Source organism: Protopterus annectens, chromosome 6.part0, assembly GCF_019279795.1.
Source record: "Protopterus annectens isolate FY-2018-M chromosome 6.part0, PAN1.0, whole genome shotgun sequence".
Classification (NCBI taxonomy): Eukaryota; Metazoa; Chordata; order Ceratodontiformes; family Protopteridae; genus Protopterus; species Protopterus annectens.
The window spans coordinates 1,578,583,847-1,578,610,931 of NC_056737.1; the positions used below are offsets into that span (position 1 = coordinate 1,578,583,847).

At 40.7% G+C, this 27,085-nt stretch overlaps 1 protein-coding gene across 3 annotated transcripts in view; it reads right to left on the reverse strand.

Annotated features, from left to right (window-relative positions):
* Positions 1 to 5,495: 5,495 nt before the first annotated feature.
* The window catches only part of LOC122804860 (UDP-glucuronosyltransferase 1A1-like), a 288,492-nt gene continuing 266,902 nt past the window's right edge, over positions 5,496 to 27,085 (reverse strand). For all 3 annotated transcript variants that reach the window (XM_044075025.1, XM_044075024.1, XM_044075023.1), the window contains one exon: positions 5,496 to 5,801. In XM_044075025.1, the coding sequence (XP_043930960.1) occupies positions 5,516 to 5,801 (286 nt within the window). In that variant the 3' untranslated portion in view covers positions 5,496 to 5,515. The remainder of the gene's footprint in view (positions 5,802 to 27,085) is intronic.

The window sequence follows — 27,085 nt, forward strand, 5'->3', positions numbered from 1 at the left end:
GAATTGCTCTTTAACTGAAACTTCTAAACAGGCTTTGTGCCCCATGAATGGAGAGCATCAAGAGTCATCCCTCTGTACAAAGGTCGGCCATCTGCAGACACATAAGTCTCACTACACTTATATGTAAAGCCATGGAAACAATTATCATGAAAATGATCAATAGTGATATAGTAAATGTCCAGACACTGGACCCAACCAAGTTTGGTTTCGTCACGGGCAGGTCATGCCTATACAACCTGGTGAACTTCTTTGAGAAGGTCACCATAGCAATGGATGAGGACAAAATGCTTCACATTGCCTACCTTGACATGGCCAAGGCATTTGACACAATACCACACTCAAGTAGTGTTGTCAAACTCAAGAGGTTAGGTACCCTGGGAATCATGTCAGTCGCCCTGCTAGCCAGAGGTCCAGGGAAGTAAATATTGTGGGAAGAAATAGCCAGAGAATTGTTATGGCTATGCTTGTATAGGCCGTAGGGCCGATAACCTAGTACCAACCTGTGAACCTATGAATCTATGTCACCCTGTAGATAGCCAACTGGCTCACAGACAGAACCCAAGAAGTGAGAACTGGGGAGTCTGTCTCTACAAAGAGGCAAGTCACAAGTGGAGTCCTGCAGAGATCAGTCCTTGGACCACTCCTTTTTGCTATTTACTTCTCTGAAGTCAAGGCTAATGTCAGTGGTCACTGGCTGACTAAATTTGCAGATGATTGCGAACTAGGAGCTATCATTCAATCCCACACTGACACAAATGTTCTCCAGGAAGGGCTGACACAGACAAACAACTGGTATCAGAGCCATGGACTAAAACGAAATGCTAAGAAATGCATAATAGTATCTTTCGGGAAGTCATCTACCTCTGGTAACTATCATATTGACAACACACCCCTTAGAGCTGAACCAGTAGTGAGGGACTTAGGGACACAGATAGTAATCTAGCCATTGACCATCATGTGTCTACAGTAGTGAGGACATCATTCTATATTGCGCAACTTATAAACAAAGGTATGGCTTATAAGTGCAAGAAAGTTATTGTTCCACTGTATTCTGCATTCATCAGACCTATCATTGATTACAGTGCCCCCTTTGGTATGTACCTAACCATGCATATCCAACAAATGGAACGTCCACAGAGGTTTCTCACTAAGAGAATATAGGGCATAATTAAAATGTCCTATGCAGACTGCCTCAAGGCCCTATCCCTGTATTCTGTCTCCTACAGGTATTTGAAGGGAGGTCTATGCTTGGCATACAGGACACTGACAGACCTCATTCTGATGGACCTCCTGCATATCCACAAATAACAGTAGCAGAATTACCCATTCTAAAGACTTAAACCTTGCCTGTGATACAAATAGGACCTGCTGGAGAGACAGGTATGTATCCCAGAGACTACCCCATCTCTGGAACAGGCTCCCCATTCATGTGAAGTAAAGTTACTCCCTAACCCAATTCAAGTTCAAATTGAACATTTGGATGGGGAACAGGAGATTCATCCCTGGTTTAACACTTATGTCTCTAATGGACACAGGCAATCTGTAAATAGTTCATCTTCCAGGCCCTGCTTGTAAATGTTTCATCTCCCAAGCCCCTGCTTACACTTATCAAGGGTATCAGAACATGTCAGAGATTTGTGATGCATGGGTAGGCTTAAAAAGGCCCTTGCGGTCATTAGCCTAGTAAATACCTATGAACCTATGAACATAATAATTGGTGAATGAATAACTACATGAATGAAGCAATAAGGCACAACAAGGCCTATAGTTTTATAACAAGAAGTGGGTAAATCCTTTACAACTCACAACTTATGAGTCTGTGTTTCTCTAGTAATGACACTTTGTAGTCCTTGGTCAATTCATGCCAAATCAGTTTAGAAGATCTTGAACCACTGTATCATTTTGGTAACTGGTGCCTTTGTGCATAGTTTACAATAAATACCTCTTGATGTGATATATCCAAATGACTTAATAATTGCAGTTATTGTTAATATAAGATTTACAGGCCATAAATGATAGAAGTAATGCTCTGCATAATTCTATGTTTATAGCATATTACTGAGTCTGTATAGACAGAGGATACTAGAAGGAGATCCATGGATTAGAAAGATAATGGTCTCAGTGATATTTATTATTCAATTTGGGTAGGTTGTGAAGTGCAGAAGGATGACCCCCAATGATGGCTAGAAATAAGACCTCTTTTATACATACTTGAATGAGACTGCTGAATTTCTTAAATTTGAGATGAAGTTCTCTGACAAATCCCTAAGTTTCTTGGATATACAATTGATGTTTACAGATCATGGTTTGCAAACTAGTGTCTATAAGAAGGATGTCCAAGTAAACAAATATCTCCATAAAAAAGTATGCACGTGAGGAGAACCTTCAAGAGTATCTTAAAAAGTCAGTAGTTAAGAGCCTGTAGTCTTAGTACAGAGCTGGAGGTATGTAATGCTCAGATGCAGGAAATGACTGAGTTTTTTGGAGAAGGGATACAATATGACAGAAATAGAGACAGCTAGGAGGGATGCCCTGACACTAAGGGACTCTGTAGCCAGACCTTATTTTTCTGTTAAAGAGGATTCCAATACTGACACTATGAGTTCTAGTAATGGACAACCCCTTAGATATCTCATGACATATAATAGAATGAGCAGAACAATTGATAATGTTATAAGAAAAAAATAGTTTGTCCTGAAATCTATACCCAGTCATGAGAAATGGCTCCCAGACCAACCTATGTTTACTTACCATAATTGTAATAATTTGAAACAACTTTTATGTTATAAAGATTTTTCTTTGAATAATACACAAGGAATTGATTTTAAGAAAAAAGGCACTTTTCCATGTTACAATTGTTCATGTTGTACGAGTATTAATTAGTGCCCATAATTTATACATCCTTTGAGTAGCAGGAAATTTATTTTTCACTGCACAGCGACGTGTAATAGCTCTGGTATTATATATCTTGCTACATATAAGAAACGTTCAGGGTTTTATGTGGGAAAATCAGTCAAATGACTAAGGGATAGAATTATTGAGCATAGGTCTGAGATTTGTAGGAATATACCTACTAACTCACTGGCTTGCCACATTTCTGCAATGGGTGCTGCTCATGAATTTGACTTCAGGGTCATATCTATTGTATACCCAAGAATTAGACATGGAAACCATGTTAATAATGTGGACATGAAAGAATATGAATGGATAGTGAGGCTTGAAGCAGATAAAGACACGGGCTATTAGTATAAATGTTGGTTTTAACTTCTATTTTGTGTAAGACACCGAGGAAGGATGTTTTTGATATCTGAAAGCTTTGTCGTTCTTTAATAAATTTTATTTTATTTGGCTTGACGGTGTGGAGAGATTATTTTCTTTTTTGCTGTTGCTTTGTTTTTTTTTTCTCCATCTTATCACTTGTTCCACACTTTTACTGTTAGAAATAAGACCTGACATCAACACTTGTGAATCTTCAGAGGTGGACAAAAGCCAGTCTTCACAGTGTACTGTATCTTCATTTCAAGGAACCAAACTATTTGATCTTCCTTACTTATACAGTGACATTTGGGATCAAGTCTGTGATGTCCCCACCCTGTGCCAGTAATCAAGGAGCCTGAATCCTCACCACTGACACTGAAGAGGAACATTCACTTGGAACAAAAATGGATACACCGAGTATTTCCAGATGAAGCTCTCTGTATCAAGCACAATTTCCCTTAAGAGCACAGTGGGAACACACTCAGTCCAGGGGCTGGTTTTCTCTCTCTTTCTGTCTCTCTCCAGGTCCCCATTAAGACTCCCCACTGGCACAGCTGTAGAGTTGAGTCCTCAGCTAAGTGTCCAAGCCAAGTCATCCAGCACCCTTTCTGTGAAACCAGTGGTTCTTGTTCCTGCTCCAAGCAGTTCACACACACACACACACACACACACACACACACACACACACACACACACACACACACACACACACACACACACCTGGGAAAGGCTGGCACAGATTTACTAGATATGTCCCCTTCTGCCCAGATTATAAGATAGTTACACTACCACCAGACACTCCAAAGCCAGCTATTCTAAGGCTCTTACAAGGGTGTCCAATTATACTGAGTGAAATTAATATTAATACAAATGATAGTGTTTGACCAATGCAGTAAGGCTTTCAGGAGTGGCCACAGAGTTATCAAATAGATACACAAGTACTCTCAAAGGTTAAAATATTCTCTAAAGGACCATCCAAAATGAAAACTAAATAAATTTAATAATAAATAAAAAGCATGAAAATATGGAATATCTATTTACAATAAACACCAGAGTTTCAGTTGTGGGAAATATTAAAATAACACAGATGAATAGATTCACACAAATACAGAAAAACAGTAATTAAGTAATCTCACTATTTTTCCTGACTGATCTACAGAATTACTATTCCCTGTTTCAATTACTAGAGCAAGGCAAGATGAAGTAGGCGAGGGGTCCTTCTTTGTTAGTTTCCAAAACCAGAATTCTCTGAGACTTCTCTCTCATCTGGTATTAAAATATTTTTGTCCTAGATTACAAAATGACATCACATACACCTGGTCACCTGACTTCTGGTTCCCATGCTACCCGCATTGCTAGAAACTTAACCAGAATTTAGGAAATATGTGTTACCATACACACAGATAGAGCTTTGCTGAGATGTGTTATAACATCTGGAAGCTATAAAACCATAAACACTTCTACTCTTTCTACAGGTGCTAATAAACCTTTCTCTGGCACAAACATTTAGTCTCTAGCTGCATTCAGAACAGTAAAATACAATCTTTATGGCCTAAATTAAGTAATTTAATTTCTTACTATTTTTCAAAGCTAGCAGGACTAAGAGTAACCTTTTCTCTTCCAGTATCCTCTGTTAAAACATATACATTTAATCAATTACAGTACAGCCAGGACCCACTATTAGTACATTTTTTTAACACAAACAACTTTGCAGATACATTTTTCAACATAAGCATCTGTACAAATCAGTTTGAGATACAAATGACATACTTTGCAAAATTCCAGCTTGCTGTGCTGGCATATGTTGCACATCCACTGCCCTACTTCTCCTGGCATAGCTGGCAATACCTCACATCATCACACAGTCTTCAATATACAATCTTTCCAATAGTATACAAGTTCCACTGCCTAACATTGCACATGTCTAGTTGGTGGCTCCAGCAGGAAAAGAAAAGCTCTGCCCTTCTGGGAAGGGGACAGCAGAAGCAGAGGACAGGTAAGGAAGATGATGAATATGCAGAAGTCATGACAAGATATATTATCTCTGAGATAAAAGGGGGGGGGTCAATATTTTAAATAAATCACAGATGTTTATCTCACATGTTCTGCACATTACTCAAAGTAACTACTTATCCCAACACTAATTTACAGTAAATGTCCAGTTAAAGCTCAAAGCATTTTCATTTCATTAAACAGGAAGGATATCTGTAGGGCAAAAGTTAACTAACTCAGTATGGTCTTGTGACACTACTCAGGTTTATTCTGATTTTGACTTCTGCTGAAATCTTTTACAAAACAATTTCTTGCAACAAAACAAGCAACATTTAAACTCTATATAGACAACAATTAGTATTATAGCTGCAAGAAATGCAATGACATCCAGGGAATGATACTGAATCCAGTTTAGGTCATGTGCTGCAGGTCGTAAGTGATTGGCACCTTTGTGTCTCATGACAAATTCTATCCAATGAACTGCAAGGTCCAGAGGTTCAACAGGTCTGTCTTTGTGAACTGCTGAGAGTTCCATCATGCGGTCCTTATATCTGTAAGTGAAACACACAATTATATATTTAAATGCACACCATACATTCACAGCATCACTTTTAAGCAATGAAATGTAGTAAGATATATAATATTCTGCATTAATATGAAAAGAATGAAATTGATCACAGCAAAATCTACCAAAATGCAGCTATAAACTCCAGTATGGCCACTATAGGAAAACAATACAGTTTAAATCATTATTTTAGCTCATTTTGTCATGTTGTGAACTTGGGCATGGTACTGCATTTTGACACCAATTTAAAATCACATATTGGTTCAAATTCAAAAAGCTACAATAAAGTGCACTTGAGGTGTATATCTTGCAGTAGCCATTTCTGATCCAAAGACAGTCCTACCATTGTGCTGCAACACAAAAACATGCAGTACTGAGGTGGGCTGTCTCCAAGGCCATGCAACATGCTAACAAGGCAGTCTGGGGGGCATATGCTAATTAGCCATGTGCTTTCCCGCTTGGGACTGCTGTGCTAAGGCATTTACACAGCTGAGTAATTCAGAGATTAATAGAGACACTCCAGGCCACTCGATGCAATGTACATTCATCACAGTAGAGATAAGTGCTGGAAAATTTAGTGGTCAGGTAGTATTATGGACTGCATGTGAGGGACTGCATAGGTGAGTATATGTATGAGTGTGTGTCTGCCTGGAAGGTAGAAATAGGGGTATTAGCAAGTAGGTAGGTTAGGTAGGTGTGTTGTGTGGGTGAATGGATGTGTGTGTGTGTCTGTGAGAGCTGGGGAAAGAGCTGGGTGTGTATGTGTGTCTGTATATGAGTAAGAAGGGTGGGTTGGGGTGTTTGTCATATATCCACATACCCTAGACTAACAATTAAAGCTGAAAACACTGGGTCTGGGGAACACTAGCCACCAGGGGAATATTTTAAAAACATGGGTTGACCTAAACACTAGCCATCAAGACTGTTTTTACTATGTGGGTAAGGTGGAATGCTAGACACCATGGAATACTTTCACAGTGTGGGCTGAAGGGAGGACAGTAGACACCAGAGATAACTGCTCATGCTGTAACATCATTTACACATAGCAGGGAGGGGGAGAAACACTAGACACAAGGAATACTTTTAATAGGGTTCCTATTATTTAAGCAAATGCTTAAAGTTGTGAACGCTGTTTCGTCCAATGTGTTTACGCGAAATGGCAAGATGCAGAAAGGACGGAACAGAGATTTTTTTTCCTAGGGAAAAAAATCACTGGGCCGTTTTTGGGAGTTTGCCATTTCCTCCACTGTGGTGCAATCTCGGAGTTGGTATATTTAAGTAGGGTGTGTGTGTGTGCGCACAGACCCCCACATCAGGGGCTGTGGGGGGCAAAGCCCCCCACTTTATTTTGTGTGTTTTTTTTTTTTTTTTTTTTTTTTTATGGATCAGCAATTTTTTCCCCTGGGGAAAAAATTGCTGATCTGTGTGTTCGACATTTTGACTCTTCGGACTGTTTGGGTCGATTACATAGCGTTCGCAATTTCAAGCATTCGCTAATATAATATAGACCCTTTAAATAGCATGCCTTAAAGAAATATAACTAAACAAAAAGAAAATAAAATGTGGCGTGGGAAACTACAACTTCTAAGGGATACTATTAAGTATTATTCCTTAAAGGTAGGGAAAGCGAATCAAACCTTACACCTGTGCTGCAGCAAACCTTGGCACTAATCCACTAATCCACTGCACTACTGTTAGAAAAATATGTATTTGAACATATATAAAGTGCTAGTTAAAAAGCAAATAGTATATAATGCATTTTATTCTATTAATAATATGGCAATAAGAATGATTTTACATGTAATTGCTTGAACCTTTGGAACTGCAGTGTATTTGAACTCTGACCCTGGCAGTAGCCAGCTCAGCAAGCTTATGTTTTTCACTAATGATTATCTGCTGGGTCAGGAAATTAAATGTATAAAGCATTGAAAATCTTCTTCTCCTTCCTCTGGGACAATTGGCCTTGTAAATGTCATCAAGATAAGACGCAGCTGTTGAGAAAATGTTGCAAGAAGAACAAAGAAGTGTATTACAAGACTGAACCAACTATTGTATTCGAGCAGGCCTGAAACCTTGAAGGAGTAACATTTACAGAAAGACATTATAACTGACCAGGTGCTTTGCAAGGCTGTATTATTCCCAAGGGAAAGCTTTTTTTAAAAATATAACATCAGCAATCTTTATGAATAGAATACTGTTAGCAAAAGTGATGTAGATGCCCTGTGACTAACCACGTCAGTAAGGTGGGCAAAACCTGAATGTAAACACTATAAAATATTCTGTACTTCCTGCATCATGTCAGACAAAATTCTGTACTTGTACGTTTTTTGCCTCCTGGTGTACACTAGTAAACTTTTGCATCTGAGCCTCCTGTGTTGTTATCTTTATTTTTATTTAACAGTTTGGTCCTTCTTGAATCGGAAACCCTCAGACAGCTACAGATCAGAGTGTACCGGTGGTCGAACACTACGCAGGAGAAGCTACCAAAATGGTTCTTCTTGAAATACAAAAGACCTCCGACTGAATTGTCGTTTTGAGAGGCTGGCCACTTTCTGATCTGCAGCCGAAGAGCGGTCTCGAACTGGTGGACTCAGGAGGCTCAGGTAGGAAGATATTTGCCTTTTTTCTGTTTTAGATCAGGGACTAGGTTGCAGTAAATACTATTGTCAGAAGATTTGTTATACAGATCAGGGACAAAAGGAAATTACTGTATATAATGTCAGAGATCAGGGAAACAGAATAAGGTAGGCAGTCATTCTAGATAAACTGTATAAGGAACTGAAATACCACGTGGTGAAAAGGGTTACGTAATATTTTCTTTTAGTATGGGAAATCAGTGCACTAAAACATCGCAAGATCCGGCCCTAACTGAAGACGTAAAATATATGCAATTACAACGGGCTGATAATGTTAGGTATTATACAAAATGGGTTAATAAATACGGATTCGATGGTAAATTGGATAAAATTTCATTAGTTAAACTCTTAAAACAACTTAAATCTGATGCAGAAGGTCAGGCAAAAAAACAACAATGATTAGGTATTCCTCAGGCACACAGGTGGATTGAGGAAGTAAACCGAAGGGAACAAAAAACTAAAAATGCTAAGACGTTATTTTTAGATAAAGAGGATAATAATATGGTAATAGCGACGGCTCCTCCTCCCCCACCCCCTCCGATGCCTTTTTCAGGATATGAAGCAGGAGGACAAGCTGGTCCACCTCCATGTTATCCTGATGTCACAAGAACACTAAAACCATTTGTTAGAGATCCTATTGAAACTAGGTCCCGGACACGTAAAACACTTGGGGACACAGACTTGTATCAAGTAGGGAAAAATACACTAGAGGAAAATGAGGAAGAAATCTGTCCACTAATCGAGGTACCAAATCCTCAGGCAGGACAGGAAGGGCAGGACCCAACTCTTCTAGTATACAGACCATGGACACTGGAAGATATTCGGAAAGCTACAGAGGGAATCCCTCATCCAAAAGTTAATTACACAAAGTTTTTACAAGATTTACAAGGTATGAGACTAAGTTACCACTTGAATGGGGAAGAAGTAGAAAAGGTAGTTAGACAAATTGTGGGTCCAGACTGGCACATGATTTGTGGCACCTGGAATCCTCGTAATGCAGAGCTTAAACCACTCCCACATAGTGACGCAGAACTAGACAACAGAGTGAAAGGTCTTACAGACCGAATTTCCGAAAAATGGAAACCTAGAGCAGATTGGACTTGCATTAACCAATGCATACAACAAGAGAATGAAACTGTAGATGGGTATTATGGTAGATTATCGGAATGTTTCAATAACGATAGTGGTATGGCTATTCCTGAAAATCAGACACATGATACCTCGTATGAACAGCAACTGAAAAATGCGTTTTTGAAAGGTTGCATTGCACCTATCAGTAGTTTTATTACAAAGCATATGATAGATCATCGAACAAGTAGGCTACAAGCCTTACTTGAATATGCTAGACATGCTGAAAGACACTTTAATAGTAAAAAGAAAAAGAAGACACAAGTCTTCACCGCTGAAGACGGAGCTGAGGTTTTTGTAGTACAGTCCGGTAAAAAGGGTAAGAAAAATGCCCAGGGAAATAGACAATCTGACAAACGGTCAGAAGATTTTGAAGAGAGAAAAAAGAAAGGTGAGTGCTTTAAGTGCGGGAAGAAAGGACATTTAGCAAGGGATTGCAGGCTAAATAAAAAGGTGACTACAGAAAGTAAGGGTGATGAGGACTGACTATATGATAGTGATGAAAGTCAGAAATCATCAGGAAAGATTAACTAACAAAGGACAAATGTAAATGTAGCAGAAGGAATAGAGGAAGTGCAAGCAGATGTAGAGGATGAAGAAAGTGAAATTTTAGATTTGGCATTACTGAGCTTGGAGCTCTATCTGGCAGACACAAAACCGGAAGTCACACTTCTGGTGGAGGGGAGGGAAGTAAAATTCCTGTGTGACTCAGGAGCATCACGGACTTTGATACACCCCTCCAAGTTACCAGAATATTCCGAATCACCTGATTATATATTAGAAAAAGCAGCAAACGGACAGCTATATAGGGAGCCACTCTCCCATGATATAGCAATAACTGACCCTGTTTCAGGTATGACTCAGAAAAGTAAAAGTGTAGTTTCTGCAAAATGTCCAGTAAACCTACTGGGAAGAGATCTTATGCAGATATTTGGCATAGCGGTAGTTCCCACTATGCAGGGTATGGAGGCACAAAGACAAATGGATACTTTTGTGGTGCGACCGGAGGGTGAGACTTTTTACGGGTACAGCCAGGACCTAGTTACGACTGGTTCAGGGGCAGTAACCGAGGAACTGATGAATGTACATCAGTAAGGCCCCCTCCCTTGACACTGACCAACAGCATTTGTTACACTGTACTCTATACTACTGTAGCATGCCAGGACCTGATAAAGAATATGAGCAAGAATTATTAAAAAATCCTGCTAACAGATTAGTATTACGAACCTTGTATTGGGATACTGAGGGAAACAGTGTGGTAAGCTGTTCATTACCTCAGGAATTCATGACACTGTACAAATCTAATCGACTACCACATGTCAGCTTAACGAAAAATAAGAATATGAAATGGGCAGACTTAGGAGAAAAAGTAACAAGATGGGAAAAACAAACTGATTTAGAATTATCAGAGCAGGGAATACAAAAACAGAAATTGAATTGGCTAACACAGACACATCCAGCTGTACACTTACAAACTAGTGAAGACAGCTGATTAGCATTCTTATTAGAAGAAGAAGAAAAAGCCTTGTGTGACATACCAAAGATTCTTTGGTCAACAGGCAAATCAGATGTAGGACTTATTCAAACAGCAGGACCAGTTACTATTACACCAAAATCAGCATTTAGACCACAAAAAAGACAATACCCCTTGAGGAAAGATGCAGAGCAAGGAATCAAGCCTATAATAGCAGCATTACTCAAGGAAGGAGTACTGGTAGAATCTCTTGATTCACCATGTAATACCCCTCTATTTCCTGTTAAAAAAGCAAACGGGGAATGGCGGATGGTACAGGATTTACAAGCTGTAAACAATGCAATAATACCTAGAGCACCTACGGTGCCAGACACACACACCTTGTTGAACGATTTAAAGCCGCAACAAAAATATTTTACTGTAGTAGACATAAGCAATGCTTTCTTTTCAATACCTATACATCCTGATAGCCAGTATTGGTTTGCATTTTCATTTCCGGGTAAAAGATATACCTATACTCGGCTACCACGGGGATATTGCGAAAGTCCAACGATATTTGCACAAGAAATGGCACGCAACCTGGCAGGGTTTACCCCACCAGGAGGTAGTCAGATTCTACTTTATGTAGATGACATTTTGCTAGCAGCCCCCACCCAGCATCAATGCAGGGAGGATATGATAGCATTATTGAAATTTTTGGCAGCACAGGGACATAAAGTAAACAAGAGTAAGTTACAACTTTGGAAAAAACAAGTCAGATACCTAGGATATGTAATATCCAATGAAGGTAGAATATTAGACGAAGACAGAAAAACAGCAATTTTACAAGCACCTAAACCAGCGACCAAGAAGGAAATGATGTCCTTCTTGGGAACAACTAATTTTGTCGAAGCTGGATATCAAACTATGCTTTAGAATCTGCTCCACTGGCTGATTTAATATATAAAACACCAATGGCAGCACAAGATATATTACAATGGACACCCGAAGCAGAAACAGCTTTCTGCAGACTAAAACAATTGATAGCTTCTTCATTAGTTTTAGGACTTCCGAATTACCACAAAAGATTCTTTCAGACCGTAGATTGTAAACAGGGATACATGACGTCAGTTCTGATGCAACAGCATGGGGATAAGCAACGCCCCATAGCTTACTATTCATCACAGTTAGACCCAGTGGCACGGTCATTGCCTCACTGTGTACAAACAGTGGTCGCAGCTGCAATGGCAGTACAGGCATCGGCCTCAGTGGTGTTATTCCACCCTCTCACATTGAGAGTGCCTCATGCAGTCGCGATAATCTTACTGCAAGAAAAAATAGCATATCTATCTCCTGCTAGACATCTTTCATGTATGACCATACTGCTGAGCCAACCTCATATGGTAATTGAATGTTATACAACATTAAACCTGTCAACGTTACTTCCAACCCCTGTGGATGGCACGCCGCACAGCTGCCTGCAGGAAATTGAACAAACAACCTTGCCCAGACAAGATCTCACTGATATGCCCTTGGATGATGCCGAGGTGAAATTTTATGTGGATGGCTCGTGCAGAAGGGGTCCTACAGGGAAAAATCTAGTAGGGTATGCAGTGGTTACAGATACAGAGATCTTAGAAGCCCAACCTTTACAGCATAACCTATCTGCTCAAGCAGCAGAACTGATAGCCTTAACATGGGCTTGCACTCTAGCGAAAGATAAATGTGTGAACATATATACTGACAGTCAGTATGCTTTCTCTACAGTGCATGTTTTTGCAACAATGGAAAAATAGGGAATGATAACATCTAATGGCAAACCGATTAATCATGCGCAACTTATTTTGAACTTATTAGATTCTATTCAGTTACCTACTAAAGTAGCTATTTGTAAATGTTTAGCTCATACAAAACAACAGGATAGAATTTCAAAAGGAAATGCAAAGCTGATGCAGCTGCAAAGCAAGCAGCCTCAGACTCAGAAACTTTACTTTTAACCGAGGAATTACAACCCTCTGAGATTTTAGATCTAGAAATGTTAAAAACAATGCAGACACTAACTACGAAAGCAGAGAAACAAAATGGGAGAAACGAGGTGCAATCCTCGAAAATGGACTGTATGTCTCCAAAGAGAAAAACAATATTACCGTCTAATTTATTTAGATATGCAGCTTTGTTGAGCCATGGGCAGTGCCATGTCTCAACAGGGGGGATGGTACAGTTAGTAAATCGAATATTCCAAACATACGGATTCATAAATTATACAAAAAAATTTTGTGCAGCATGCCATATTTGTAACAAACATCATGCACAAGGGGCATTCAAACCCAAGCAAGGGAGTTTTCCTACACTACCATATCCATTCCACACTATTTGTATGGATTTCATAGAATTGAATAAATGTGAAGGGAAAAAATACTGTTTAGTAATTATAGATATGTTTTCCAAATGGGTAGAAGCTTTTCCAACTAAAAATCCGGATGCAGCAACTGTGGCAAAAGCCCTAGTAAAAAAAATAATTCCCAGATTTGGCATACCGGAAAGGATTTATAGTGACAATGGGACACATTTTGTTAATCAGATGATTCACCAGCTTGGGAGATTCTTTGGAATCTCCTTAAAGAATCATTGTGCTTACCACCCACAGTATGCAGGACTGGTGGAAAGGTACAATGGAATTCTAAAAAACAAATTGAGGAAGCTAGTGAGTGAGACACAGAAAAACTGGATTTGCTGTCTGCCTTTGGCACTGCTGAACATGAGAACAGTTCCAAATGTAAAGGGTTTGACTCCCTTTGAAATGATATTTGGAAGGGCATATTATGTGCCACAGTGGAAAGCTCTCATGCCTGCAGAACTAGAGGCTGACAGCTCATTAGCTAGCTACATGAGAAAACTGTTAACAAATAAAACTGTTTTGCAGTTGAACTCTTTTTCAGATAAAAGACAGACCGGACTGCTAGAAGCAGTGCTGACTCCGGGCACCTGGGTGTGGCTGAAGGTTACGAAGAGGAAGAATTGGGCGAGTCCAAAGTGGGAAGGACCGTACCAGGTACTGTTGGCAATGCCTACTGCAGTCGAAGTTGCTGAGAGGTCGTCCTGGGTCCATCTGTAAACCGGTAAAGAATTTTCAACTTGATAAACATTTTGGGACTGATACACAACAAAGGCAGGATGGCCAAGAGCAAAACGAGTGAAAATACAGATCAACCCCAAAGATGTTGTTTAATCATCTTGTTGACTATGCATTTATTGACTATGATTGTGATGACCTTCCTTTTGTTGTGGTTTTTCCTACATGTAACCACACAAGTGAAAGTGGAGAGACGTGATGAACTGTCTATAGACTGGCATCCAAACTTTAACACATACCTAGCTATGAAGCGTGTATATGTAGAGACTATGAACATTTCAAATTGCTGGGTTTGTACTGCTATACAAGCAGCATATGGAGGACTGTTAATGTCCGCTGTCCCCTTGGGGATAAATGAGACTTGGGAGAATTTACTTTTTGATACAGGATCTGTAAGATCACAAGACAAAATTGCATTGTATTTGCCTATTACACAGAAGGTAATTGTATGTTTTTATAAGAATGATACACTTCAAGTGGGTTGGAGTAACTGTAATATAACCATATCTTATAAATGCTATATTAAAGTTAAAGATAGAGGCACTGTTTGTAATATGAATTATGATTCATATTTGAGTTTAATGAAAACAACATTAAGTGATGTGCAGAGAAATCCTGTTTTGCATAAACAACTGTCTATTATAGACAAGAAAATGTTTCATTCAGAATTAACCCGGATCAGTACTAAAGTAGAAAACTGTTATTTTGTTTGTGGGAAAAAGACATACAAATGGCTACCTGAGAATTGGTCCGGCAGTTGTTTTTTGGGTTATCTGGTTCCGGCCATAAGACATACTGCAGAATTACCTCTAGGTAAGATACGAAATGTGAGAGATGTAGCCCGGAAACCTGAAGGTCCAATCGGAAAACCTGTAAATCCAGTGGGACAAATCGAAGCTGGTTGGAAAGACCATCATTCCGTAAAAAACAAAGAAAAATTGATTCATATGGACTTGAGTGACAGTGTAATATCCTGGGCTGGAATACTTCCAGCATATGGAGCAGTCAAATCGATCTGGGAGTTGAGAAAGCTGTCGAAACTTCTCGAAGTATTGAGTAATGCAACTTTTTCTGTTCTCGAACTAGTGACTGATGAATTGAATGCAATGAGAACTGTTGTGCTACAAAATCGAATGGCTCTTGACTTCACCCTAGCGGCGAGAGGTGGTACGTACGCGCTTATCAAAGAAGAATGCTGTGCGTTTATACCAGACAATCGACATGAAATTAATGATCACCTAGAGGTAATACAGCAGGTATTGGCCATGACCGAACCAGGCCCAAACCCACTGACGAACTTTTTCCAGAGTCTGTTTGGTGGGTGGGGTTCTATCCTAATGAACATCTTGATTGCTATTTGTGTGGGTCTGCTCCTATTAGGAGCATATGTCTGTTGTGGGATTCCCTGCATGAAAAGATTGATCAAAGATTTTATTGATATATTTGTAACTGAAACTTTGTACCAAGACATTGAGTTAGAAAAATTAATTTCAGATGAAATTCTTTCCGAAGTATAAACTAAATGACTTGCCTGGTTGAAAGTACTTAAAGGAGAAGGCTAGGGGACGAAATGACATTGTTTATATTTCAGAATAGAATAAAAGTATTAAAAGGGAGGAAAATGTTAGAAAAATATGTATTTGAACATATATAAAGTGCTAGTTAAAAAGCAAATAGTATATAATGCATTTTATTCTATTAATAATATGGCAATAAGAATGATTTTACATGTAATTGCTTGAAGCTTTGGAACTGCAGTATATTTGAACTCTGACCCTGGCAGTAGCCAGCTCAGCAAGCTTATGTTTTTCACTAATGATTATCTGCTGGGTCAGGAAATTAAATGTATAAAGCATTGAAAATCTTCTTCTCCTTCCTCTGGGACAATTGGCCTTGTAAATGTTATCAAGATAAGACGCAGCTGTTGAGAAAATGTTGCAAGAAGAACAAAGAAGTGTATTACAAGACTGAACCAACTATTGTATTCGAGCAGGCCTGAAACCTTGAAGGAGTAACATTTACAGAAAGACATTATAACTGACCAGGTGCTTTGCAAGGCTGTATTATTCCCAAGGGAAAGCTTTTTTTAAAAATATAACATCAGCAATCTTTATGAATGGAATACTGTTAGTAAAAGTGATGTAGATGCCCTGTGACTAACCACGTCAGTAAGGTGGGCAAAACCTGAATGTAAACACTATAAAATATTCTGTACTTCCTGCATCATGTCAGACAAAATTCTGTACTTGTACGTTTTTTGCCTCCTGGTGTACACTAGTAAACTTTTGCATCTGAGCCTCCTGTGTTGTTATCTTTATTTTTATTTAACAACTACCTAAGAAGCTAGTAGAAGATGGGTTTTGTAAATATATAGAGAGGATCTCAGGCATCATTCCATGTCTGCAGTAGTTGACATATAAGGAGCAGGGACATAGAACAGTTTGCATACCACAATCTCATAGCACAAGACAGGACATAATCAAGGACAACCTGTTATAGTTACCTCACATAAGTTTAGCATAGTTGCTCGTCTAACAGGTTTTGCACTTGTATAGCTTATCTAAAGAATATGAAGGGAGAAACTCTAATGTACAGCATTAATGACCAACTGATTTCATCCATGATTTATGAGGGCATGAAAAAGGAGATATCAGAGACTTCCTGACAACACAGGGACATGTATAGGGTATGTGTTGTCTGTGTATGTAATATGTGTGAGAGAGGGAGATATCAGGAACTTACTGACAACAAAGGGACATGCATAGGGTATGTGTTGTGTGTGTATGAGTTATGTGTAGGAGAGGGAGAGGCATCAGGGACTTACTGACAACACAGGGACATGTATGAGGTATGTGATGTGTGTCTGTATGCATTATGTATGGGATAGGGAGACATTAGGGACTTACTGAAAACACAGGTACATGTATAGGGTATGTGGTGTATGTGTGTGCTTTATGTCAGGGAGAGTGAAATATCAGGCTCTCACTGACAACACAGGGACATGTATGGGGTATGTTGAGTGTATATGTGTGTGTGTGTGTGTGTGTGTGTGTGTGTGTGTGTGTGTGTGTGTGTGTGTGTGTGTGTGTGTGTGTGTGTGTATTATGTGTGAGAGGGGGAGACATCAGGGACTTACTGATACCACAGCGACATGCATGGAGTATGTGGCATATGTGTTTATGTATTATGCATGGGAGAGGGAGACATTAGGGACTTCCTGACAACAGAGGGACATATACCTTTCCCCCCACTGTAGTGCAATCCTGGAGTTAGCATATATAGTTGGGGGGTGTGGGGCCACATTGGGGGTATGGGGGCATAGCTCCCCAACTATTCTGGTTTTATATTGTCCACCTTACAATTCAGTATGTTGAAATTTAGCATTGTAAAATTTCAGTATTATGAGTTTCAGTCAAGTGTTTTTTCAGCATTTTGAAATTTCAGTCTTAAGGTCTCAGTCAAATGGGATTCAGTCAAATGAAGTTTCTATCATCTGATAGGCATCTGTATAGGATATGTGCTGTGTGCGGGTTTGTATGTGTAATTTTTTTTTTTTTTACATTTGTTAACCGAGGAGTGTCTGACTAGGCAAGTAGCCCATTTTAAGCAGACATACACTGAGAAAAGCACCATAACAATAGTATAAAAAAGATTGAAAACATTTTACAAATATTTACAAAGAATATACAAAAAGGTTAACAGCTGTCTATAAGCACAATTTACCAAAAGAGAATGCAAACAGAAAACATTACATTTCATAAGCCTTACTACATATGAAACTCATTAGATACATAACTAAAATAAAGCATTGTGGTATTTTCATTTGGTAGAAGTAAGACAAGGAGAAGATAGCAGAAAAGAAACATTTGATTGATGGCATGAGAAACTAGCCAGGAGTATTACAGGAGCATAGCCATTGTTCAGTAAGGTATTCCTTTAGGAGTTGTCTGAAGCTATGACTATCTGTGTCTTTTAGTATATTCTGGGGTACTGGGGTATTAGGATCCACTGTTTGGCTAATTTATAGGAGAAGAGACAGCCACAAAACTAATTATGGGACTTTGTTACCTTGAGTATAAGTTTATCAGATGATTTTTAAGGGTCCTAGGGTTGGTATTTAGTTGCACTACGTTGGAGAGTGCAGGGCAATTTTCAGGTTTGTGGATAATTGAGTGGGTAGTGGTGAGCTGACCGAGTGATAACAGACTGGGAAATTCAAGCCAGTGTAGTTTTGAAGAGCAAGGCAACGATGGGTCCTGCTGGGTATATTAGTAGCAAATGTTGCTATTTTATTATAGCAGGAATCAAGTAGATGCAAATCAGACTTGTGCAGGTTAGTGAAAATTTGAGGACAGTAGAGGAGATTAGATAGGAGGTGGGATCTGGTTGTGGCTAGTCTGGCATTTTCAGTGAGGTAAGGTTTGGCCCTATAGAGTGCATCAAGTCTGATGTGAACTTTTTTAATTGTGAGTGATATGTGTTTATCGAATGTTAGGTTGTTGTCTATTGTGACACCAAGTAGTTTTGTTTGGTTAAATGGTTCTATTATAGTGCCATTAATGGAGTAAATGGAGAAAGGAGGTGGGGTTGCTTTGGATTTCCTGTAGAAGAAGAAAGAGAGCTGCATCAGAGAATAGCAACCAGGAGGACAATCAGACTGGCCATGGGGATGTACAACTCTCAGAGAATGGACAGCTCAACCTTTCCACAGAGAACTTAAAAATTCATCTGGAGTTGAAGAGACTTGAGCTAGAGGCCAAATGTTTGGAAATAGAGGCAGCAGAGAGACTGAGGCATCTAGAGACTGAGGAAAATGAGATGCCTGGAAGCTGAGGAGAAAGAGAGGCAGAGGCAACATGGAAAGGAGATGCTGACTTTTCACCAGAGTCATGGAGGTAATGGAGAAGGGAGTAACCAAACCCCAGAAGCAACAAAGGTCAGTAAATTTCTTCCACAATTTATAGAGGGGGATAATTTTGATAATTTCATTCATATGTTTGAGAGGCTATATAAACAGTATAATGTTGACCAAGGGCTCTGGGTATGGTTCCTGACCCTCTTACTCCATGGTAAAGCTCTAACTGTTCTTTCCAAACTGTCTGATAATGACTGCTTAAATTATAATGTTGTAAAGAATGGTTTGTTAGAATTTTTTAGGTGAACACCTGAAGCTTATAGGAAAAAAGTTTCTTGAGCATAGACGCAAGGCAGATGAAAGTGTGTGTGTATATGTTGTTGAACTAAGCACTTATTTTCATAGGTGGGTGAGTGGATGTCAGGTCACCACTTTTGAAGGGCTGGCAGACCTTTCGGTAAGGCCTTCAAGTAGTACAACAAAAAAGACAGACTGGGACACAGGATAACAATCAATCAACAGTAAGTAATGCAGATGTATAGTCCAGCAGCCTCTATCTACACTCTGTATGCAATCCCTAGGGGGAAAAGACTTCAGTTGACACAATGGGATGTATCTGTTAAATAACAAGGCATAACTAAAACCATCACAATCACACTGACAAAAAGAACCGTCTGTATGGCAGGAAGCAGTAGGCCTGCATTTTTCCAAGGTGAATTGTATGGTAATGTACATCCAGATACCGTAAGACAGCTTACCCCTGATATCCCTCACATGTTGTAACAGCCTAGGTTAGTTTTGGTGCATCCCCCATAGACTGACATACAGGGGCATATACCACTGTTACATACACTGACCTCTGGACTGCAGAAGGGCACACATGTATTGTGCAGATGAGGCCCACACATATATGGACCCAACCCCACAATATGTGTGGGGGCCACAACAGCAGTAGAATGATGGCAGGAATGGCAGCATGACATACTCACAGGCCACTACATAACAACCCCTGACATCATGTCATATGGACAAAGCCTGGTATGTAGGTGGAGGACAGAGGCCAGAACACAGGCCCATATGTGAAATAGTGTCATCATACACTAAGCAAGTTGCTGGTGTTACTGGATAGTCTGCAACATACCCTTAGTCAGGAACATGGAGTCAGAAACACAAATGGATATAACCATGTACTGATAGCACTCAACACACATTGCCAGTGATATATCTGACACAAGACCTGTGGGGTGGATAGACAAAACATAACAGGTACACCTCTGGCCATCAAGTGGATAGGCCCACAGCTGAGAGCTATGCAGACAGACTGCAGTCCATGTTAAACTAGTATGTACACACAAACCCTGTAACACTGGTGCTATACAATGCATGCAACAGCACTACTCACACTCTGTCTGTTGTTCTGGAACCTCATAAAAATATGTAGCTGGCCTCAGTGTGCAAGTTCTCTTGTAAGAGGTATTGCTACCTGCTGTCTGTAACACTGCTGCCCATACACAGGAAGGATGTCTACCATATAAGAAAGGTAAAGGGAACATGCCCACATGCTGTAGGAATTTATAGTAGTGGGTTACCATGACAGTGGTAATTGGAAGTACTACACAGCATTCTGCATGCAGGTAGCAAGTAGAGGACACTGATTGGTGCAGAGGCCATCACCCGATCATGTGCATCACCTACAAAAACTAAAACAGAAACAAAGAAAGCAGGCTAAGGCCATAGTCAAGGAGAAAAAAAAAACTCCTACAAGGAAACCATCAACAACAGACCTCATTCCCACAACAGGTACGTGAAGTATATATGCATGTAATTGACTGTAGTACTTGGTCCATAATACTGGGATAGATGATGTGGAATGATATATATGTGCCATCAGGTGTTGCTGCTGTAATGATGTTCAGCTAAACAACTGCTATGGACAATAGAGTCTGTCCCTGTTGGTAGTGGGCCATACCGTTCAACTGTGCAGAGCAGCACTGACTGACAAGATGTAAGCCAACATAGTGTGTGTTGTGTAATGGAAAGGATGTATATTACTGCGGCCAATAGCTGGTGGTGGAAGTAATGCCGTAATGATGGACACGTGGGTTCCAGAGCCCACCACTTGCAGGACACTCAGGTTAACATGTATTGTAGCATGCTGAAATGCCATAGGTGTGTAATAGGCTTAACTGCAATCTGGCCCTACATATACCCCCCTAATGTCAGGCTGTGTCTATATGTGGCACCTATCTGTGTTGTAGCAAGGCAGAACAGTGCCCCTGTGCAGGAAGGAGAGTTAGATATGGTGGACTTGATGTCTGAATGTACCCCATATATAGGTATGTATATGTGTGTGTATGTGTATATATATATATATATATATATATATATATATATATATATATATATACACACACACACACACACACACACACACACACACACACACACACACACACACACACACGTACAACATAAAATATATCTACACACACACACACACAGACACACACACATATATATATATATATATATATATATATATATATATATATATACACACACACGTATATATATATATATATATATATATATATATATATATATATATATATATATGCGTATATGCGTATGTCTACATGTATACAAACACACACACATATGTAAGTAAATACATGTCCCCTATATTACCACCACAGTGCTGCATCCTATGTGTAAGGGAACATCACACATAGCAATACACACAGATATATACAGCTGTAAGTGTGTGCAACATGGATGGGTATATCACATGTGAACCCCTTGTTGGGACAACATTGCCCTTGTCTGTGAAGTAGGGAAAGGGAACATGGGGAAGGATAACAGGTGTATTTGTGGAGGTGGTTCAGGTTGGTAGATATAGAAGACAGCCTACAGGGGTGGTATATGATACATGTGATGGGTAAACACCCTGGTGGTGTGTGTGGTCGGCAATGTGGAAGCCCCATGAGCCCCCATATTGAAACAATGGGAACAAGCCCCCCACCCATTGCTAGTCACAACAGCCGTTCCACGGCCCTGAAGGTGCCTGGCCTGGAGGCTGAGCAGGTAGAACATGTGGACCCTGTGATTGTGTACTGGGTGCCTCAAGGTGCTGTAGCACATCCCACAAGTTTCTGTGGAGCCTTCTATGGAACAGACCCAGGACCTGACCAGGGGGGGAACAACATCCGCTGAGGTGGTTCCACCTGAAGGTAGTGCTGGACCAGTAGATGAGGAGGCCCCAGGGTGAGTCCCACATGTGATGTGGCCTGGTAATATGGCCAGATGAGGTGGGAGAGGTGGTTCTGCTGGCAACTATTCCCTAAATATGTTTTTGTGTCACTGTTATAGAACATATGTGGGTAGTAATAGTCTTCACAATCCCGGAACATGTCCAACAGCATGCATAGATATCCCCAATAACACAGAATGACAGATGTGCAGCAATCACATAGCAAGCATACCACATTTATATATGGAACCATAGTGACCCTGACAATGGCAGGTGAAATAGTCTGTAACAGGCCAGCAATGATAGTGTCCACACAAGGAACATGGCTACAAACACATAGCACAAAGTGTGGTACAATACAATATATGTCCCAAGGGTAGGTAAGCTGTAGTCATACCTATTGAGTTGTGTGAACAGTTTGTTGTCACTGATATGGTGTGGGGGGTGACAGAGATGTGTATTAAAAACTATGGTAACCTTGCTGTATGAGTTGCTCAGACCTGTTTCCATCTTTATGTCTTTCAGGCAAGATGTCCCACGGCTGTTTACCAGGGGATTCAGCAGCGGAAAATGAGGTACTCTTGAACCACCTTATACAGCACTATCCGGTTCTGTTCAGCAGGGCCACCCATGAGCAGCAGGAGTGGACCGCCCTGTGGAACGATCTAGTCCACAGGGTCAATGATGTCGGGCTGCATAACCACAGTTATGAGCAGGTCTGGCATCATTGTACTGACCTGCTTCAAAATGCTGTCAGCATGCTGTTGAAGTCCAGGGGGATCACCTCGCAATGGGGGGGTCATACCATCCATCCTCCCGACACGTGTTGAGGAGCTCCTCGCCAGCCTTGTGGCACCTGCCCACTCGCACACACAACAACTGGCAGAGACCATTGTGGAGGTGGGTGCTACCCACACACTGGCTGAGGAGCATGCAGGTAAGGCCACAGGGCACATCAGTATATCACTGTTGTGTATGTATCCACATCTGTACAGGTAGAACATACATATGTGAGATGTCATATATATAGTCTGTTGCTGCATAGTAGTAATAAACAGATGTACATAAGTGGTAGTTTTGTGGACTTGTACTGTGGATGTACTGTAATGATGCACCCACCCTGTAGCAATGCCACAGCTGTGACCACTGACATCATATCTCTCACACTCTTATGTAAGTCCCTCTGGTATACCACACTCACCAGCTACAGGTTGCTGTCTTGGTGGTATATGTTCATGCTTACCAATACACTAATGGATGTAATGGCTATGGTATATTCCATACACACATCTAACACACCTACCCATAATGCGTGCTGTACATGTTCATGTATTGTTGCTGTTAAATGCACTGCATCACAGTGGTGACCATGATGGGGTATCTGAAGGGTATGTCAGACACCTGTAAGATAACTAACATCTTGTCATTGTGAAATGTGTCCACAGGGATGAACATAATGGTGGGACACATGGCCTACAGTTGGAACATGTGTGAAACATCACCCTTATACAGTGCAACAACAGTGTATATACCAGTATTACAATGGCAACTGTTACAGATCTACACTACGGCATAACATAATACTGTGGTCCACATTATTAGCTGGGACTAGGCTGTTACACATGGTGTTCAATGTATGGGACACTACAACCTGACATGTGTAGGCCATACTTGTCAAGCATCTGCAAAAAGGCTGAAGGTGGGGAGGGTGTGTCAGCATGACACACCAGTGCACTGCAGCAGGGATCCTAAGGATGCTAAGAATGGCTATATCTGCACACAGTCAGGTTCAGGAAGTGTGGCAAATGTAAACCTAACTGCACAGCAATAGTGACGGCAGTGTGTGAACTCCAAGGGATGTACACATGAGTAGACCTTGCAATCAAGCACAGTTGGGGGACATGTGTAGGGCAGACTGACCATATACAGGCAAATGCAGATGGCCCATGCTAGCATACCCCTGCCAGGAATAGTAACTGCTGTAGTACACATAACAATAGGTGCAACAAACTGTCATGATAAGGGCGGGCAAACATATGCACCCATGGAGTGTATGCATTGAGGTCAGCATTTGCACGCCTAACACATTTCTTAGAGAATGCATGTGAATATACAGGACATATGTCACATATCGGGCTCATAGGTTCATAGGTTCATAGGTTGGTACTAGGCTATCAGCCCTAGGGCCTATACAAGCCTAGCCATAACAATTCCCTGGCTATTTCTTCCCACACTATTTACTTCCCTGGACCCTTGTCTAGCAGGGTGACTGACGTGATCCCCGGGTGAATTTCCTTTCTCCCATCCAATTGTCAAGGTTCCTTTTGAAGAGGGCCAAAGAGGCACTCTGCTTGACATGTATGGGCAATCTATTCCAGAGTCTGGGGAGTCTCTGGGTCAGGAACCTATCCCTCCAGCATGTTTTGTTTATTGTGATGACAAGGTTTAGATCCCTGGAGCGTGTGGCTCTGAAGGATTGGGATTTCTTTAAGTGTAGCATGTCCAACAGCTCTGGGTTTGACATGGCCTTGTATGTTAAGCAAAGATCGCCTCTGACTAGACGATATGCGACAGAGTATAGCTGTTTTTTTAAGGCGGTCAGCGTAGGGCATCTGCTTTAGGCCTGTGATTCTTTTAGTGAGGTATTTCTGTGGCCTTTCCAGTTGTTGTAGATGTCTTGAGAGGTACATACCAAACAGGGCATTGTATTCTATAATGGGTCTAATGAGGGATAAGTACAGTGGGACAATGACCTCCCTTTTTCTGGATGAAAAGCCCTTAGTGATGAGCTGTGCCACATAGAAGGATTTCCTGACTGTTGTGGCGATGTGTACAGTTGTACTGTTAATATATGCGGTGATGTGGTCCCATGGCAGATCAAGGAAGAGTGCATCATATCAGTTAGGGTGAGTACACTCCCCATAGCAACGGTAAGGTCTGACGGTTGTTAGTGTAATAGTATTGGATTGGTCATACATGCACCACTGATGTTGAGATCTGTAAACCAGACATCAGGCATTCACATATGACACTGTCCACTTATCATCCCAGGTATGTATCACTCAAACACATAGGAGTTGTGAGTATTAGAGCAGACACTGCTGACACAGTAATACACATTCAGCAATGGGCATCTGCTTTAGGCCTGTGATTCTTTTAGTGTGGTATTTCTGTGGCCTTTTCAGTTGTTGCAGATATCTTGAGAGGTACATACCAAATGGGGCATTGTATTCTATAATGGGTCTAATGAGGGATAAGTACAGTGGGACAATGACCTTCTTTTTTCTGGATGAAAAGCCCTTAGTGATGAGGTGTGCCACATAGAAGGATTTCCTGACTGTTGTGGCGATGTGTACAGTTGTACTGTTAATATATGCGGTGATGTGGTCCCATGGCAGATCAAGGAAGAGTGCATCATATCAATAAGGGTGAGTACACTCCCCATAGCCATGGTAAGGTCTGACGGTTGTTAGCGTAATAGTATTGGATTGGTCATACATGCACCACTGATGTTGAGATCTGTAAACCAGACATCAGGTATTCACATATGGCACTGTCCACTTATCATCCCAGGTATGTATCACTCAAACACATAGAAGTTGTGAGTATTAGAACAGACACTACTGACACAGTAATACACATTCAGCAATGGTTTGTACACCTGTGAGGTATGGTGTACAATACATGGCAGGGTGCAGAACAGGTGCACAGCAATACTGTGTACATGGGTGCAGTGTTTTCCAGGGGAAGGGGCATCACCTACTAACACAGCCCATGCATCACACACATGTATACTGTTGCTAGCATGGATTGACTATAACTGCACTGCATGCTGTTGAGTACCATATGTTATGCATGCTGACAGATGGGTAATGGAAGGACTGTGTGTACTATTTTTGTGCAACCTCATCTGTGTGTGTGTGTGTGTGTGTGTGTGTGTGTGTGTGTGTGTGTGTGTGTGTGTGTGTGTGTGTGTGTGTGTGTGTGTGGTTATTTTGTCTGTAAGTGCAATCTGGTGGAGTGGAGGGGGGTTGATGCCTGTAGGGTGTGTGTGTGTGTGTGTGTGTGTGTGTGTGTGTGTGTGTGCATGTGTGTGTGTGTTTCTATGGGTTCCATGTATGCACATGTGTGATTGTGGGGTTGTTCATATGGCAGTACTTTCCTTTGGGATTGTGCAGTACATGGACATGGACTGTCACATAAGATACCAGGAATACTTGTCTGATATGTAATCACAGGACAGCTGATAGTATAATAAGGTCTGTAGCATGGAACATGCACTGGGAGGGAAAGTAGATACCAGGTATACCCTTAATATTGCAATCCACATAGAGGTGAATGACTACCCACGTATGCAGCACTACAGACGCATTGGCGAATTACTAGACAACACCAGAGAGTGTATCCATATATTACTGTTGTCCACATGATAAGTTGATTGAGCAGCAGATCTGGCATGTACTGAGCAATACTTACATATGACACTCCAGTGCATGACATTATGGAGTGAACGTAGTAGTCCTTAACATATAGGGGCCATGCTCACAATGTCCTGACATACACAGGGTGAACACTGGATGACAGCAGTGAGGCCATGTAAAACCTACTCCACTCAAGCCAAGGAGGTAATTGAGTAATAGGTATTGTGTTGTGATCACTCGTCTAGGCATTTAGAGGAATGATACATTAATGAGTGGTATTGATAAGTGCATGTTACCAAGTGTGATACAGGATGGGGAACTATTGTGAATAAACGTGGGACTGTCTGTAAAATCAGGGACAGGTAGGTATTAAGGTAGAATGTGTGTGTGTGTG